The following is an 18,966-nucleotide window of genomic DNA, read 5'->3' on the forward strand; positions in this document are numbered from 1 at the left end:
CCAGATGAGGATTTTTGAGAGGGTCGGGACTCCCGGCCTGGACTGGACAGAATAACACTGTAGTTGGAATTTGTTATTCTACTGCTACAGAATTGTGATCACTATTTCACCAATATCTCAATATGCCTGCTACATTAATTTTCATATCTTCCCTGACACCCATTCTTATTTATCTATTGTAGCTGGTAAATATGTACATTACTTCTTTCTAGAAGATTAATTATTGGAGGAACAATAGCTGGTTATGTCCTACAGCCCAGCTATTAGTAACAAATAGTACAGACGAAAAGATGTATTCACCCCTCGTAACTGCTTCTGTTGAGCTATTCAGCCTGGTAGAGATACTCCCTTTATCCTGTCCACCCCCTCTGCCATTCCAAGCTATCATTGAGCCTAGTCCCATTGACCCTCCACCATCACCATTGCCTGCCCATCCACGTACTTATCCAAACTTCTCTAAAGTGTTGGAATCAAACCCTCATCCACCACTTGCACTGGTGACTCATCACACACTCTCACCACCCTCTGAATGAAGAAGTTCCTGTTCCTGTTAAACTTTTCACCTTTCACCCTTAACCCATGACCTCTAATTCTAGTCTTACTGAACCTCATTGGAAAAAGCCTGCTTGCATTACCCTATCCACACCTCTGATAATTTTGTATAGCTCTGTCAAATCTCCCCTCGGTCTCCTACACAAGGGGAATAAAGTCCTAACTTATTCAACCTTTTTCACTTTTTAGCTCCTCAAGTCCCAGCAACATCCCTGTAATTTTTTTCTGCACTCATCCAATCTTATTTACCTATGGTGACCAAAACTGTATATGATGCTCCAAATTAGGCCTCATCAACGTCTTACATAATTTCAACACAGGATCCCAACGCCTGTATTCATTACTTTGATTTATGGAGGCCATTGTGCTAAAAGCTCTCTTTATCATCCTATCTACCTGTGATACCACTTTCATGGATCTGTGTTCCCTGATCCCTCTGTTCTACTACACTCCACAGTGCTCTGCCATTCACTCTGTTAGTCTTACCCTTGTTTGTTCTCCTGAAGTGCAGCACCTCACACTTGCCTGCATTAAATTCATTTTGTCATTTTTTTCAGCCCATCTTTCCAGCTGGTCTGGAAAACTCTTGATAACCTTCCTCACTGTCCACTACGTCCCAAACTTTGTGTCATTTGCTTATGCAGTTTACCGCATTATTGTCCAGATCATTGATATAGATGGCAAACAACAGACCCAGCTCTGATTAATGTGGAGCACATCCAGTCGAAGCAACCATCCACTGCCATTCTCTGGCTTCTTCCCCAGAGCCTATGTCAAATCCAATTTGCTACCTTATCCTGAATGCCAAGTGACTAAACCTTCTTAGCCAACCTCCCATGCCCTTATCAAAGCCCTTGCTATTGTCAGTGTAGGTCACATCCACTACATTTCCTTCATCAACTTTCCTGGTAACCTCTGTAATATTGGTTTGATGTGACTTACCACACACAAAGACATGTTGAGTATCCCTAATCAATCCCTGTCTATCCAAATACAGTGGATTCCAGTTAATTGGGACACATTGGGTGAGTACATTTTGACCCAATTAAGTGGCTATCCTAATTAGCTGGTTTCATGGAAATAATTAAAAAGCCTTTTAAAAAAAACCAACATAATTTCAACTGAGTAACAAATTATGTATTTAAATGAAATATAGAACAAATTAGAACAGTAACAATACTACTTCAGTACTAAGAAAACTGTTTTAGTTCCTAACAACTTTTCGACAGGAATTCATACATTGTATGCTACTATGTTCTTTTGAGTGACTGTAATTGAACAAAATCAGCACAGACACCTAGTGTAGATGATGGACTGCCTTCATACAATGCCTTCTACAATTGCATCTTCCCAATCTTCATTTTCATTGCAACATTCAAGATGATTGTCTACATCTTCAAGGATTTTTGTAATTCCTAACTTGCTGAAGTAGTAAAATTGTTTCATTTTCACTCCCAGCCGTTTCTGGCATTTCCAAGCCTGAATGTTTGAAACCGCAGTGTTGCAAAATAGTTCTGAATCGCCTTGCTCCTTATTTCTTGCCATCTATCAGTGACAAAAATCACTGCTTTTTGAACACAGTTACATATGACTAACAATATTTTAAAAACTGTTTGCTGTAACAGCTACACAAGTTTATACGACTGGCTACTTTCTTGATTAGCTTTTGTTCTTTAAGAGTTGTCCCAAATGAGTAGCTGTAACTTGCCGACTACTTATTAGGCTCTTTAGCCTATAATTTCACAGTTTATTGTTGGAGACTTTCTTAAACAACAGATTAACATTAGCTATCTTCCATCCTCTGGCACCTCACTCATAGCTAAGGATGTTTTAAATAGCTCTGCTAGGACCTCTACAATTTCTGCACCAGCCTCCTTAGAAGGTCCAGGGGGACATCTTCCCAAGGCCTGCAGATTTATGCACCTTAATTTGCCTGAAGACTGCAAGTGTTGCCTCCTCTTTAATCCGTAGAAAGTCATGACCTCACTGCTGTTTTAGCTCACTTCTGTAGACTCTATATCTGTCTCCCAAGTAAATAAAGATGCAAAGAGATCAATTTATGGCCTTTCCCATCTCTTTCAACTCCATGAATAGATCACCATGCTGATCTTCAGGAGGATTAATTTGTCCCTTGCTATCCTTTTGCTTTTAATTTATCTCTAGAAGCCTTTAGGATTCTCCTTCACATAGTCTACTAGAGGAACCTCATGCCTTCTTTTAGCCTTCCTGCTTTCTCTATTTAGTGTTCTCTTGCATTTTTATACTTCAAGTACCTAATTTGTTCCTTTCTTGCTTGTACCTCCTTCTTAACCAGGGTCTGAATATATCCCAAAAACCAAGGTTCCCCTAAATCTGTTAGCCTTGCCTTTCGTTCTGACAGGAACATTACCAACTCGATGTGGAACAAAGTTCACTAAGCTGATAGTACTTTGAAATAAATATGTCAGGAAATCCTAATTAGACATCTTAAAATTCATGTCAATTTCTAGAAAATCTTTGTTTAACTGTATCCCCTAAATCATTTAACATGATTTATATATTTGTTGCCCTTGCTTTGTATCATTTCAAAACTGTTGAAATGGCTTTGAGTTTTTGCCTCTTCTTAAAAATTCTGTCATTTTTGAAGGATGTGACAGCAGTGAAATTTGAAAAAAGCAATTTAAGATATTAGTAAGAGTCAGTAAAATTCCTTTTATTGATTTTAATGTAAAATTTGTGCTTACAAAACATTTCTGTGATTATGGAACAATTCTTGAAAGAAAATCACCTTTATTTCCACCTTTCCAGGTCCTTGATTACTTGTTTATTCATGGACGACTCTGTGAGCAAGGCTTTGAACCAACACTCGTAGAGGAAAGCCTAGAAATCAATCAGTGTTCAGAGCCAAAGGTCAGTTGAGCTTTTCCTTAATTGCTTATTGTATTTATTTTCATATCTAATAAATTTAAATTTGTTATAATTTAGAGGCAAGGGTCCCATGCCATGCGCTGTGAAACTGAATTTGTTAAATTTAGTTGATTCATGGCATAGAGGATGTACAGGAGTGAGATATATCAGCTAGTTGAGGGTGTCGTAGCAATAAACTTGCAGTCAACATCATTACTTGCCAGTACTTAAATTCATATGATGCTATAAAGTAGTTGGACACATGTTGTGCTTTGGCTAAGTAACCAAATCTAATCCAAAAGATAGACTTCAACGAAGCTTTTGATAATGGAGGTTACTATAGGAACTCTTGAGGATTTTCCAAGAATAGGAAAAATATACATAATTGTCTGATGTTAGTGAGCAAGAGCAAGGATCCGATCTCTTGTGAATCACTGATAAAATCTGGCTGTGTGGTTCCATAACAGCAGCCTCTCACAATGTCAGCAAGACCAAGAAGCTGATTACTGACCTCAAGGGATAGAAACAGAGGTCCATGAGCCAGTCCTCATCAGTGGATCAGAGGTAGAGAGGATCAGCAACTTTAAATTCCTTGGTGTTATTATTTAGGAGGATCTGTCCCAGACCCAGCATGGAAGTACAATTATGAAGAAAGTACAGCAGCACCTGTACTTCCTTCAGAGTTTCAAAAGATTCAGCATGACATCTAAAATTTTGACAAGCTTCCATAGATGTGTAGTGAAGAGTATATTGACTGGCTGCATCACTTCAGTAAAGAGCTTCAGCGATTCAAGTCAGAATAACTGATGCCAAGATGAAGGAAGGCATTTTTGTTGGTGCACAAATCAAACAGGTTATTAACAACAGGCAATTTGAAGACATTCTAGAGGTACCAAAGAGGGTTTTTTTTTGTTTCTCAGTTAACTTAATTCCTGAATATTCTCAATTCTTGTGTATTCTACAGATGTGCAAGAGAGACGCTTGATTACTGTCTAGTGAGAAACCTGCTCTATCACCTTTCACTTGCCTTGCATCTTTTTCAGACCCTGGAATTTCTTCACCTCATGTCTAAGTTCAGAGAAATGGGCTTTGAGCGAGGCGTTATTAAAGAAGTCCTCGTCGTTCACAAAAATGACCAGGAGAAAGCTCTGGAAGACTTAATGACCCGTGCAGGAGCCAGCTGAAAGCATCTCTTCTATCTCAGCTTGATTGAGGGTGTAGAGGGGAAAGAAGTTCATCCCACATATGATTCATTTTCCAGTTCTGTTATATACACACAGCTGTGTATTTCTTTATTTTTATTTGGAATGGGATTGGAAGGGATGGGCGGGCATTAGGGAGCAAACTCTGCTTTACCAGGAAGTCTAAGCTGAAGAAGACACAAGTACGGATGTCTGTGGTAGAACTCTTAATATTTTTACAGTTTCCCTGGGTCAAAGAAACCTGAAAAAGTACAGCTGAAGTGTTTTTCACTTGTCTTTCCAAACATAAGAGATCAATATATTCAATGTTTTTTTGAGCTCTCCATTCAATCCAAATCCCCCTTCCGACAACAATACCACAAATTGTGCATTGCCATTCTTGCAGTGGAGTTTAGTTTGGTATGTGGAAAAGCTGGATAATAATTTTCTAAGGTTAAAGCTGCTTTTTTTGTCCTTTGTGAAAGGATACATTTACTGGACTGTAGGCTATTTTAAAGTTGTTTATGATTATGTACCCTATAGTGCAATAGGAATTAATAGATCAGGACTAGCTTGTCATTTGTCACTGGCTGGGTGTTGTGTTACCAAGCGAATGGGCAGAAAGGGCAAAATTCTCATTCTTAACAAGAAGAAAATGAGCAAACCCAGCAGTGATTTGCGCTCCATCCCTGTGTGGGTCGAATTCACATAGATTCCCTTATAGGAAATCTATTCCTAGACTCTTAAAAGAATTGCAGCGTGAGGTAAATTTTACATCTACTTTAAGCACTTTCTTTAAATTGTCTTGTTGCCGCTGCACTCGTTTCATTCACACTGTTGTCAAATGTTACATTATGTCTTCCTCACCGCTGTAGTTCTGGAGTGTTTCTTTACTATTAATCTTCATTATTAATAGCAACAAATTAATTTTCTTTTCATATAAGAACAGAAATCACATTGTTCTGTATTTTACATTTCACAAGACTTCAAACATCGGAAGCATTTCTGAATCTTAAATGCTAAAAATTTGATTCTGCAGAAACAGGTACTAATAAAACTTCAAAAATGTGTATCACTTCTTTGATTAAAGTTTTAACTCTGATTATTCTAACTTTGAATGATTGAACCATTTAGTATAACAAATTAGGTTTGATCAAACTTCAAACTGAATTCTAGGAAAGGATTTTTTTCTCATAGATTGGTTGAGTACTGTAAATTTCTGTTCTTGGTGAAATTAGTAAATTGCAGTCTTCTGGAAATATTAGATTTCTGCTGCAGTTTTTTTTTGCCCTGGTGTTTGCCAGGTTATCCTCTCAACACTGTGCATAACCCACTCTCTCTTTATCTCCATGCTGCCCCCCCCCCCCCCGATCTGCCTGCAGATGTTAAGTGTTTGTAACAAACAAATTTTAGTTTATCAATCCAAGCGAATATGCCTCATGGTGTTTGCAAATTACTATAACGAACAGAACATCAATTCTACATTTTTGAAATTTTCTCAGTCTGCATTTTTTATGTTTGGATTCTCAAGTTTATTTGTGCTCTATTAACAATTATTCTTGGTAAGAATTCACATTAAGTTAGAATGTTAATATAGGTAGTTGGATGCTATCGCAACTGCAGAGGATGCGTGTACTTTGGAAATAACTTTCAGAGGACAATCATTTTTATAATTGGATCTGCTCAGTTCATAGCTTTTTGAATGGTTCCTGATTCCAGATACCTTCTGAATCAAACCTTGGCTTATCCAAAAGGCTGTTGTTTCTCCAAAATACCCTGCATTAGATTTTATTGACACATCACCCAAGCCTTGTTAGCCTTTGCTAACTCAAGTGCGCACAAAACCTCGTCTTTAGTCGATAGCTTATTCTATTCACCACTCTGGGTTTCTCTTCTATTAACACTGATGTGTTTACATGGCACCTTGCACATGGTAAAGTTTTATAAGATGTTTCACAGATATAGCAAACCAGATTTGACACTGAGACCCTTGGGAAGTATTTCCATCATTTTCTGTTTCAATTACTAGCACCATGTCTTCTGAAGCCATTGGCACCAATGAGGAAAAATTACAAATTGCCATGACTAATCCAGTCTTCATTTACCAGCTCCAGAACCTGGAGCTTATTGCTCTTCAAACACATCTACAAGGACTCCAGTATTTTGAAGTTTTCTGTCTTGACTACATTTTCAGTATATTTCTGATCTCTAACACTCACCTTAAACACTTACAGATGCTGCATTTAATGGTGTCTTAAGCTACTAATTTTTAAAAAATAATATTATCATTTTGAAAGTTATTTTGGTATTAGGAAATTAAAGTTTTTGACTGAGCTCCTTTGTGGCCTTGGAGTTCCTCTTTTGATGGGTTATCCTCAAAGCATTGATCTATCTATGGAAAAACCTAAAGCTTCTCTCCTATTTCCATCTGTGTGTAAAGAACTCTTCAAACCCCACCTTACTTCAGTTGTCTTGCATCTTGCCTAAATCATTTGCTACATGAACCATAACTTGCTATCATTCATCTGAGAAAAGTTTAATATATTGTCAGCAAACAAGTATGAATTATTAGTTAACTGGAATTTTATGCACATGAAATATGTCTTTTGGAATCAAATTGTGGATAGACCAACATCAATAAAATTTGTTTTTCCCTCTTTGAAGCTAATTCAAAGTATCGAACATCACAAATCAGTTTGTGGTAAATTTAATGTTTCAATCCATCAGTGGAAGTCTAATTTCAAGATAACTTTTTAATTGGATTAATCAATGCTTTAGGAAAACCTGTTTCATGATACGGTGGGTAAAATATTCTAATGTGCCTATATATACATACTCAGTGGCCACTTTATCAGGTATGTCTTTATTAAATGCTTATTAAATGCAAATATCTAATTAGCTAATCATGTGGCAGCAACCCAGTGCATAAAGTCATACCAAGATGGTCAAGAGGTTCAGCTGTTGTTCAGGCCAAACATCAGATTGGGGAGGAAGTGTGACTTTGACTGTGGGAATGATTGCTGATGCCAGACGGGGTGGTTTGAATATCTCAAAAACTGCTGACCTCCTGGGATTTTCACACACACCAGTTTCTTAGAGTTTACAGGGAATGGTGCGTAGAAAAAAAAATCAGTTGAGCAGCAGTTCTTTGGGCAAACACGCCTTGTTAATGAAAGAGGGCAGAGGAGAATGGCCAGACTGGTTCAAGCTGACAGGAAGAAAACAGTAACTCAAATAACCACCCATTACAACAGAGGTGTGCAGAAAAGTATCTCTGAATGCACAACACATCAATCCTTGAAGTGGATGGGCTATAGCAGTAGAAGACCTCACCGGATCCAACTCCTATTCCTAATGAAGAGGCCCCTGAGTGTATGTAGTATACTAACAGCGGTGGAGGGCATCAATCAAAGATTCTAGCTTCATATCTCACTCTCCACTGTTTAAACCTACTGTTATATTTTGTGGACATTCTGCATGAATAAATGAATTAACTCTACCAATATCACTCAACTGGAAAGTTCATGAAATTCACATTATGAATATCTTGTCAATGTTTTCCAAATAAGTCAAAGTTGACAGTAAAAATCTCTCTACAGCTATCATCAGGATTTTTGGTTGTTAGTACAGTTTTGATTGTATTTTCAATTCTGTTTTTTTTTTAACTTTGGTTGAAATAAAACAATATATTCTTACCCACCCAATACATATGCTGCTTCTGGGGGGAAAAATGTGGGCAAGGACTTTCATATTTTCCCTCACGCTCTCTTACTTTAGCAATACTGTATTTTAGATGGAAAAAGACTACAGAAAGACAATGTGCGACAATGTAGGTCTGGGGGTAGGAGAAACAAAGGAGGTGTGGTTTCATATAAGGGGTTATCAGTTTAGGGTGAGGAGAATGCCTTCTCAAAGAGTAGCAAATCTTTGGAATTCTCTATCTCTGAGAGTCTCAGAAGCTGAATCATTGAATATATGCAAGGTTGAAATGGACAGATTAGTGATCTACAGGGGAGTTGAGGGTTATGTATCATAGGCTCAAGTTTACATGAGTCAGAACCTGAATGAATGTTGGAGCAGGCCTGAGAGATTATATGGTCTATTCCCGCACTTATGTTCATAGTTATGGAGCCATACAGTATGAAGTCAGGAAATTCAGCCCAATTAATTCACACCAGTCTTGGTCCAAAACATTAATTATTCATTTCCTATTCATTGACCTTCTGAGTTCCTCCAGCATTCTAAGTGTATAGTTCATAATTGAGCATAGTGGTGCATGGCCAAGTGGTTAAGGCTTTGGATTAGTGATCTGAAGGTCATTGGTTCGAGCCTCAGCCAAGACAGCAAGGCATATAACTACACACTGCTTCTGCACGTTTATAGCCCAGTAGTGGCGGTTGGTGCAGTATGGACGAGACAAGACAAGAGCAAGGCTTTAGTTCAGGGGTTCCCAACCTAGGGTCCAATATTGCTTAAATATTGGTCCTTGGCAATATAAAAGGTTGGAAACCCTTGTTTTAATTAATCTTATTTCCTACATTTAGCACTTTTCTATTCTGTGTACCAGTCCAAGTGCTCTTTAAACTTCACATTGGTAGTGTAGGGGTTAGTGCAATGCTATTACAGCTCAGGTGTTGGAGTTCAGAGCTCAATTCCAGCATCACCTATATGGAGTCTGTCCGTTCTCCCTGTGGAATTTGTGGGTTTTCTCCAGGTGCTCTGGTTTCCTCCCACAGTCCAAAGGAGTACCGGTTGGTAGGTTATTTAGTCATTGTAAATTGTCGGTGATTAGGCTATGGTTGAATCGCAGGTTGTTGGGGCAGCACAGTTCAAATGTATGGAAGGGCCTGTTTTGCACTTTATCTCTAAATTAAAGAAAAATAAACTTTGTAATTGTATCTGCCATCACCACCACCAGCAAAAATTTGCCCCTCAGCTTCCTTTAAATCTTTCCCTCTCATCTTAAATTTGTGAATCTTTCCTGTACCCTCCAGCTTAATCACAACACTATGGCCCAGGACTGCACAAAATAATCCAGGTGTAGCCTTGCCAATGTCTTGTAGAGCTTATAACTTGATGTCCTTATACTTCTACTGTATGCTCTATCAGCTGAAGGCAAGCATGCCATGTGCCTCTTTCACCACCTTACCTAATTATCATTACTTTTTAAGGAACTTTTTTTTATATCCTTTCCCTATCATTCTCTGTACATTCTGCCTTGGTTCAGCTTCCTAAAATGTGTCACTTCGTACTTGTCCAAGTCAAAGTCCATCTGCCAACTTTTCCAGTTCATCTAGATCCTGTTGTAACTGTTCTCACTGTCCACCACACCACCAATTGTGGTGTCTTCCACAGTCTTATATGCCATTCTAACTACATTCTCATCCAAGTTGTAAATATAGATGACAAACAACAAAGGTCGCAGCACTGATCCCTGCAGCACACTAGGAGTCACAATCCTCCTAATGGAAAAAAACCCTCCACTTCCATTCTCTAACTCCTTTTACATATGTCTTATGGTCCCGTGATCTGGTTTGCAAATTTAGCCAGTGTTGTCTGGTCGGATATGGGCCAATTAACATATCTACAGATTTGTTAAGAGCAAATTGATTTCAAAGGACCAAATTGGTCCTCCGGAAGATCAGAATGGCGATCTAGGCATAGAGCCAAAAGAGATAGGCTCTTCAAGCCATGCTGCCTATTAACCCCACCCTAATCAAAGGACAATTTACAATGACCAACTAACCTACCAACAGGTATGTCTTTGGACTGTGGGAGGAAACCTTTCTGATTGGAGGGCTGTTACTAGTGGTGTACTCTAGGAATCTGTGTTCTGTGGTAGAACAAAGGGAGCTGGGAACACAGGCCCATAATTCATTGAAAGCGGTGTCACAGGTAAATAGGATTGTAAAGAAAGCTTTTGGCACATTTGCCTTGATAGATCAAAGTGTTGAGTACGGGAGTTGGGTTGGTATGTTAAAGTGGTATAAGACATTGGTGAGGCCTAATTTGGAGTATTGTGTGCAGTTTTAGTCATCTACCTACAGGAAAGATATAAATAAGATTGAAAAAATACAGGAAAAATTTACAAGGTTGTTGCCAGAACAGGAAGACCTGAGTTGTAAGGAAAGATTGAATAGGTTTGAACTTTATTCCCTGGAACATAGAAGATTGAGGAGAGATTTGATAGAGGTATACAAAATTATGAGTGGTATAGATTGGGTAAATGCAAGCAGGCTTTTTCCACTGAGGTTGGGTGAGACTGCAACTAGAGTTCATGGGTTAAGGGTGAAAGGTGAAATGTTTAATGGGAACGTGAGGGAAAATTTCTTCACTCAGAGGTCAGTGAAAGTGTGGAATGAGCTGCCAACACAAATGATGAATGCAATTTCAATTTAAGCATTTAAGAGAAGTTTAGACGTACATGGATGGGAGAGGTATGCAGGGCTGTTGTTTGTGTGCAGGCCAAAAGAGACTAGGCAGTTTAAATGGTTTGGCACCAGCTAGCTGGGCTGAAGGGCCTGTTTCTAACAAGGGAATTGAGGAGCCATCTCTGTGGAAAGCGGAAGGGGGGTGGTTAAGATATGTTTTGTGGTAGGATCCCTTTGGAGAAGGCAGAAGTTGAAGATGATAAGTTGGATACGGAGGTTGATGGGGTGGTAGGTAAGGACAAAAGGAACTCTATCACTTCAAAATTTTGTCCCTTTGGTAGCCATTTCTACCTTGGGAAAAAGTCTCCGACTGTCCATGTTATAATCTTGTACATCTCTATCAAGTCTCCTCTCAAACTCCTTTGCTCCAAAGAGAAAAGCTCTAGCTCACAAACCTATCCTCATAAAACATGCTGTCTATTCCAGGCAGCTTGTAAAACCTGGTAAATCTCTGCACCCTCGCCAAAGCTTCCACATCCTTCTATAAGGAGGCAAACAGAAATTAACACAATAGGACAAGTGTGGTCAAAGCAGTTTTATAGAAATAATGTTTGAAATTCTTCCAACATTTTTAAACTATTTGATCAGACAGCTGCTTATTTAGTAGCACCTGTGGCAAAGCAGAGCAGTTTATAACCAATGTATTATTAATGCAATAAATACCTCACCCTATACTTATGGAATACTTGCAAATTTTATGCTACTTTTCCCCTTGATTCACATAAAACTATAAAAGAGTGGAGTACAACACAGTAAAACATTGAAAATTGGAAAGGTGAGAGAGCTATCTAAATATTTATTCATAGCTATGTTTTTATTCAAACTGATTTTTGTCCATACAGTAAACCAGATGAACTGGCAGAAACTCCTGGATTATCTACATGCCCCGGAGTGTTTCTTCACCCTTTTGCTTGTTCGTGCCTGATTCCAGTGCACGTATCTCACAATATTAGTTGATACCTGTTTGTCGTGCGGCTCAAAATGTCCTTTCCTTTTGCTGGGCTTATGGTTTTTTTTTCTGGTCTGACCATATTTTTTAAGAGTTGTAGAGCAATTCAGCATGGATACAGGCACTTTGGCCCATCTAGTCCATGCCAACCAAGTGCTCAGCCAGCTAGTCTGAATTTCCTACATTCACCCTGTATCCCTCTGAGTCCTGCCCCTCTATGTATCCATCCAAGTTAAAGGTAGGACTGCATGTGTCTCAACCACTTCCCTTGGCAGCTCATTCACCACTCACCACTCCTTGCATGAAAAAGTTGCTCTCAAGTGCTGTTTAAATATTTCCTCTCTTACCCTAAATCTATGTAGGTACCAATAATGGGTAGACAAGTGATGAAGTTCTGCATAAAGAGATCAGGGAATTAGGTGCTGAGTTAAAGGGCAGGACCTCTAGGGTTGTGATTTTAGGATTGCTACCCGTGTCATGTGCTAGTGAGGCCAGAACTAGGAAGATTATACAGTTTATCATGTGGCTGAGGAGTTGGTAAAGGAGGGAGGCCACAAGATTTTTGGATCATCGGGCTCTCTTCCATGGAAGGTGTTACCTGTACAGAAGGGATGGACTGCATCTGAACTGGACAGGGGCTAATAGCATAGCGGAAAGGTTTGTTAATGCTGCCCTGTGGGATTTAAACTTGAGTTGAAGGGGAATGGGAACCAGAGTGCCAGAACAGTTCGTGGAGAGATTGTGAAGGCGAATGTTGGTAAGACCTCAGACAAAGTCAGGAATCAAAAGGTTGAGCATGGTGCGACTAGTGTCCTGAGCTACGTATATTTCAATGCAAGAAGTATTGTAGGAAAGGCAGATGAACTCAGCATGGATCAACACCTGGAATTATGATGATGTAGCCATCATTGAGACTTAATTACAGGAGGGGAAAGACTGGCAGCCCAATATTCTGGGGTGCCATTTTAGACATGACAGAGTGGGAGGGATTAAAAGAGAAAGGGTGGCATTACTAGTCAGGGAAAATATCATGGCAGTGCTCTGTCAGGGCAGACTGGGAACTGTACTAGTGAGACATTATGGGTGGAACTGAAAAAAAAGAAAGGTTTGATCATGGTAATGGGGCTATATTACAGAACACCCAACAGTCCTAGGGATTTAGAGGAACAAATTTGTAAACAGATCGCAGACTGTTGCAAGAAACATAAGATTGTTAACTTTCCACATATTGACTGGGAATCCCATGCGGTAAAAGAACTAGATGGGATAAGAGTTTGTCAAATGTGTTCAGGAAAGTTTCCTTCATCAGTACATAGAAGTCCCAGTGAGAGAGCTTGTGATGCTAAATCTGCTTCTAGGGAATGAGACAGGGCAGGTGACAAGTTCGTGTAGGGGAAAACTTTGCAACCAGTGACCACAATGCCATTGATTTCAAAGTAAATATGCAAAGAGATAGGTCTGGTCCATGGGTTGAGATTCTAAGTTGGAGAAAGGACAATTTTAATGATATCAGAAATGATCTGGCAAGTGTGGATTGGGAAAGGCTATTTTCTGGTAAATGTGCACTTGAAAAGTGGAGGCCTTCAGAAACGAAATTTTGAGAGTACAAATCTTGTATGTGCCTGTTAGAAAAAATATATAGATATCAAAGGAAGGGAACCTTTGTTTTCAGGAGATACCGAGGCCCTCATTAAGAAAAAAAGGAAGTGCATAGCAGGTATAGGTAAATAGGAACAATTGAGGTGCTTATAGAGTATAAGAAATGCAAGATAACAGTTTAAGAAAAAAAATCAGGAAGACTTAAGAAAAGAAGGCAAGAAGTTGCTCTAGTAGACAAGGTGAAGGAGAATCCTAAGGGATTCTACCAGATATGTTAAGAGCACAAGGATTGCACAGAATAAAAATAGTCCTCTGGAACACCAGGATGGTAATCCATACATGGAGCCAAAACAGATGGGTGAGATCATAAATGAATTCTTTGCATCTGTATTTACTTGGTAGATGGATACAGAGTCTAACGAAGTGAGGCAAAGTGGAATCAACTTCATGGAACCTGTACAGATTACAGAGGTGTTTGCTACCCCGAGGCAAATCAGGGTGGATAAATCCCCTGGGCCTGACAAGGTTTTCCCTCGGACCCTACAGGAGGCACGTGCAGAAATTTAAAATACAAACAAGGGAAAATCTGCAGAAGCTGGAAATCCAAGCAACACACACAAAATGATGGAGGAACTCAGCAGGCCAGGCAGCATCTATGGAAAAAAAGTACAATCAGGCTGAAACCCTTCAACAAGACTGGAGAAGAGCCGAGGAGTAGATCTGAAGGATATTTGAAACATCCATAGGCCATGATTAACATCTTATAGAGTTGTTTGGGGAAGTTACCAGGAAAGTGGATGAAGGCAAGGCAGTGGATGCTGTCTACATGGACTCTAGTAAGGCATTTGACAAGGTCCTGCATGGGAGGCTGGTCAAGAAGGTTCAGTCGCTCAGCATTCAGGATGAGGTAGTAAATTGGATTAGAAATGGCTTTGTTGGAGAAGCCAGAGAGTGGTAGTACAGAGATGCCTTTCTCACTGGAGGCCTGTGACTAGTGGTGTGCTACAGGGATCAGTGCTGGGTCCTTTGTCATCTATTATCAATGATCTGATGATAATGTGGTTAACTGGATCAGCAGATCTGCAGATGATACCAAGACTGGGGTATAGTTGACAGTGAGGAACACTAGCACAGCTTGCAGAGGGATCTGGATCAGTTGGAAAAATAGGTAAATTGGAGTATTGTGCGCAATTTTGGTAACCTACCTACTGGAAAGATGTAAACAAGTTTGATAGAGCACAGAGAAAATTTACAAGGATGTTGCCAGGTCTGGAGCATGTGAGTTATAAGGAAAGGTTAGGAATACATTTTTTAGAACATAGAAGACTGAAAGGAGATTTCATAGAAGTATACAAAATTCTAAGGAATATAGATCGGGTTAATGCAAACTGGCTTTTTCCACTGAGGTTCGATGGGACTGCAACCAAAAGTCATGGGTTTAGGGTGAAAGGTGAGAAGTTTAAGGGAAACCTCTTCACTCACCTCTTCACTTCTTCACTCAGAGGGTCATTAGAGTGTGGACTGACTTGCCAGTACAAATGGTGCACACAAACTCAATTTCAACATTTAAGAGAAGTTTTGATAGATAGATGGATAGTAGGCAAACGGAGGACTACAGTCCTAGTGCAGGTAGATGGTGTAGGCAGTTTAAATGGTTTTGGCATGGACTGGATAGGTCAAAAAGCCTGTTTCTGTGCTGTACTTTATGAGTCTATGCAGGCTAGTGTGCTAAATGCTCTTTTTACCATCCTTCTACCTGTAGTGCCACTTTGAACAAACTATGAACTTGTACTCCCATATCCCTCTTCCCTTATCCTCCCCAGTGCCCTACCATTCATAGCACAAGTCCTGCAGTAGATTGACTTTCCAAAATGCATCACATCACAAAAATCATTTGTCTCTTTCTTTTTACCTTAATATTTTAAATTATTTCTTAATTGTGCTAAAGTAAACACTTCATTTCAAAATGAAGTGGCCACACTGGAAATATCATCCACCACTATATCCTGTGTGCTGCATGTGACTGTACATATTGTGTTTTGAAACTTAGGTCACCACTCCCGGCCTCCACCCTCCCACCAACCTCACGGAGGATCTCTGTTTCTTTTAGCTGAATATGTGTATGGTTGAATGACAATTAAACTTCAACTTGAAATTTGAGTGTATCATTCCAAACTTATCCACATTAACACAGAGGGTTGCAAAGAAAGCTTTTGGCACATTGGCCTTCATAAATCAAAGTACTGAGTACAGGAGATGGGATGTTGAAATTGTATACGGCATTGATGAGGCCTAATTTGGAGTATTGCCTGCAGTTTTAATCACATACCTACAGGAAAGATGTAAATAAGGTTGAAAAAGTACAGGGAAAATTTGTAAGAATGTTACTGGGTCTGGAGGACCTAAGTTATAAGGAACCATTAAACACGTTAGGACTTTATACTTAGAATGTACAAGATTGAAAGGAGATTTGATAGAGGTATACAAAATTAAGAGGGAGATACATAGGATAAATGCAAGAAGACATTTTTCCACTGAGGTTAGGTGGGACTATAATGAGACATGGGCTAAGGGTGAAAGGTGAGAAGTTTAAGGGGAACATAAGGGGAAACTTCTTCACTCAGAGGGTGGTGAGAGTGTGGAACAAGCTGCTAGCATAAGTAGTGCAAGTAAGCTGGATTTCAATGTTTAAGAGAAGCTTGGACAGGTACATGGATAGTAGGGGTATGGAGAGCTATGGTCCCTGTGTAAGTTGATGGGAGTAGGCTGTTTAAATTGTTATGCATGCACTAGATGGACCAAAGGGTCTGTTTCTTTGTTGTATTTTTCTGACTCTAACCATCATTTGGCCATTTAGATAATCCAACTTTCTAGTCATATTTATACTTACTGAAACACCTGATTATTTTATATTAAACTACTAAATTTTGTTTCTTGGTCCATCAAACTTTACAATATTCAGTAACTCTATTGGTAAATGTCAATTACAGGTCATCAGGAAGAATCCCCAGTTCCATTTTGAATTGAATGTCAAAGGATTATTGTTTGTCATAATGTTTCTGATGGAGTTAAAACAAACTAATTTTTGAAATTGGTGTAAATTGAAGAATTTTGTTGACCATAAGATTCTTTGTTACACAAAGCATAGCAGTGACATAGTAAATTCTGATTCTGCACAGATAAATTTATTAATGCTCTAAAGTTAGAATGCCTTTAAATTACTTAGTACTCAACACATTTTGAAATGCTAAACATGATATTTTAAGTTTTGGAAGATATGGAATTTTAATTATTAATCTGCAGTCAATTTTAAAAAGGCAAACTTGCAAAAATGTTCACTTTTCAGTTTATTTAAAATACAATTAATTAATCAATCAACATTTCATTAAAATATCCATGACAAATTTCAAACTGCAAAATAAACTGCAAATACAGGGAAATTACACAAATGGAAGTGAAAAAAATTCAAAGGAAGTACATAGGTTCAATACAGTAAATGTTTTTTCTTTCACTGCTTGTCCTGTGTGCCCATATGTAATTTAATGAAATATTGCATTTTTGAAATAGCAAGACTTGGTTCAATCAATTATTACCTGCTAATGATTCTTGCTTATCGGGTGGGGGGGGGGTTAAATTTTGCACTTCACTGATGGAACTCTAATAAGGAAAATCAGTTTGCGGTTATTTATGTCAAAGTTTTTTTTTAAACAATTGTCTGTATTAGTGCGTTTTGCCACAGAGATAAGACACAAAGCTTTAATTTTGTTCAGACATTCAAGGATTGCAATATTAGCATTGTTTCAACAGTATCTTAACATATATAATAAAGTGAAAACAAGGGAAATTGAAAAGTGAACTAATGCCTTTAAGTAGATTATTCAGTGAATAGTCAAGAAACACAATTTGACATTTTTTTTTCCCCAGCAAGAGGTCAATGTGGACTTTGGTGAACCAGTGATATTTATTGCTTGGGTGCCATGTTTCTAAAATTAGTAGAATCACTTTCCAATGTTCAGCAGTCCTCAATCTCTGCAAAATAAATGCAAGCTTACATTTCCTTAAAATGGAGTGTGCCTACACAGTCCATTATAGTGATATGTTTAAACTTGTCTCTGTACAGTCTAGCAAATGACTGATTTACAAAAAAAGGCTTAATACATATTATGATATTTGCAACTTATTAAAACATTTCTAATTCTAGGAGAAAATATTAATTTGCCTTGTAATGTAGTGTGCCTGCAGGAGTACACACTACAGTGAGAGGAAGGATCTTTGACTGAATTTCAAAGTTGTGCACCTCCCAACCAATGCAAAGTCCCCACTAAGTGGTATGGAGTGCATGTTAACCCACTTAAATCAAAGATCAACTACTGACTCAATTCCAGTTTTCTTCATATAGGTAATGATGAGCAAGACTATTCCACCACTCAACAATTCCATTATTTGTTGGGTTTCACCACTTCAGCTGGGTTTTTTTCATGTTTTTACTGAAGCAAAATTTCAAGAAATTAATTCTAAATCTTATTCTCAGTTTACTTTAAAATGTGCATTTAATGTTGCATATTGTTCATTACTCTACCACTATAATATAATCTTAATATTTTGTTTTCTTTCCAAATGTACAATCTATAACTCATTTACCTAATACTCCAACACTGGAATCAACCCCTTTTTAAGGACTTATCCTTTCTGTGTCCAACCTGAATTGGCGTTGATAGTTTGGTCTGATCGTGTGAATTTCTGACATGGTACACCCTTTCTGAGTTTTCATCCTCTATCTCAATGGCAGAACAGTTCCCCCTTTTGTGCCTAATCCACCAGTTAGTTTATGACTGTACAATAATGGCTGAACATACGAGTCAAGCCTGTTAACCATTATGACCCTGATGTGTAGCATGTATTTTCCCTCTGTAATAATGATCATCATTACCTGGTGAACACATAAATAATAAACACTTGCATAGGATCCAGACAGAAGCAACAATGAACAGAGTTGAGAAGGGAAATTATAATCTACAAATTATATTGGACTGTACCCACACAAAGTTCAAAATTAGATCTCAGAATTAAGAAATATAAAGATTTACTTTTGTATCTTGTATTTAAATAATAATTGCTCTGAAACTTAGGTCAGATATATGCACGGATAATCTCTTGCTTTACCACTACAATTTACACTAAAGCTAAGATTCAGGATCATTAAATTGTTGCTTTGTCCTGGGAGGAATTTGATACTTATGGATCTCGCCTTGCAAATGCTGGATGCTTCTAGCTTTTAGCATCAGGAGCTCTTCTAGTTGTGTTACGTAATCATTGAAGTCCTGCTAAGTAAAAGAATTGGTTGTTCAGGCAATTTTAACCACATTGA

At 38.4% G+C, this 18,966-nt stretch overlaps 2 protein-coding genes across 7 annotated transcripts in view; one reads left to right on the forward strand and one right to left on the reverse strand.

Moving 5' to 3' along the window:
- ubap1 (ubiquitin associated protein 1) overlaps positions 1-6,953 on the forward strand; it is a 61,215-nt gene extending 54,262 nt beyond the window's left edge. For all 4 annotated transcript variants that reach the window (XM_059989629.1, XM_059989631.1, XM_059989628.1 and 1 more), the window contains exons 6-7: positions 3,340-3,441; positions 4,482-6,953. In XM_059989629.1, coding sequence (XP_059845612.1) covers positions 3,340-3,441; positions 4,482-4,622 — 243 coding nt within the window. In that variant the 3' untranslated portion in view covers positions 4,623-6,953. The remainder of the gene's footprint in view (positions 1-3,339; positions 3,442-4,481) is intronic.
- Positions 6,954-16,932: 9,979 nt separating this feature from the next.
- The window catches only part of LOC132404980 (kinesin-like protein KIF24), an 81,426-nt gene continuing 79,392 nt past the window's right edge, over positions 16,933-18,966 (reverse strand). For 2 of the 3 annotated variants that reach the window (XM_059989636.1, XM_059989635.1), the window contains one exon: positions 16,933-18,919. In XM_059989636.1, the coding sequence (XP_059845619.1) occupies positions 18,901-18,919 (19 nt within the window). In that variant the 3' untranslated portion in view covers positions 16,933-18,900. Of the gene's footprint in view, positions 18,923-18,966 lie in introns of all 3 variants that reach the window. The other variant, XM_059989634.1, reaches the window with a different exon arrangement.

The sequence above is a fragment of the Hypanus sabinus genome, chromosome 14, assembly GCF_030144855.1.
Source record: "Hypanus sabinus isolate sHypSab1 chromosome 14, sHypSab1.hap1, whole genome shotgun sequence".
NCBI lineage: Eukaryota > Metazoa > Chordata > Chondrichthyes > Myliobatiformes > Dasyatidae > Hypanus > Hypanus sabinus.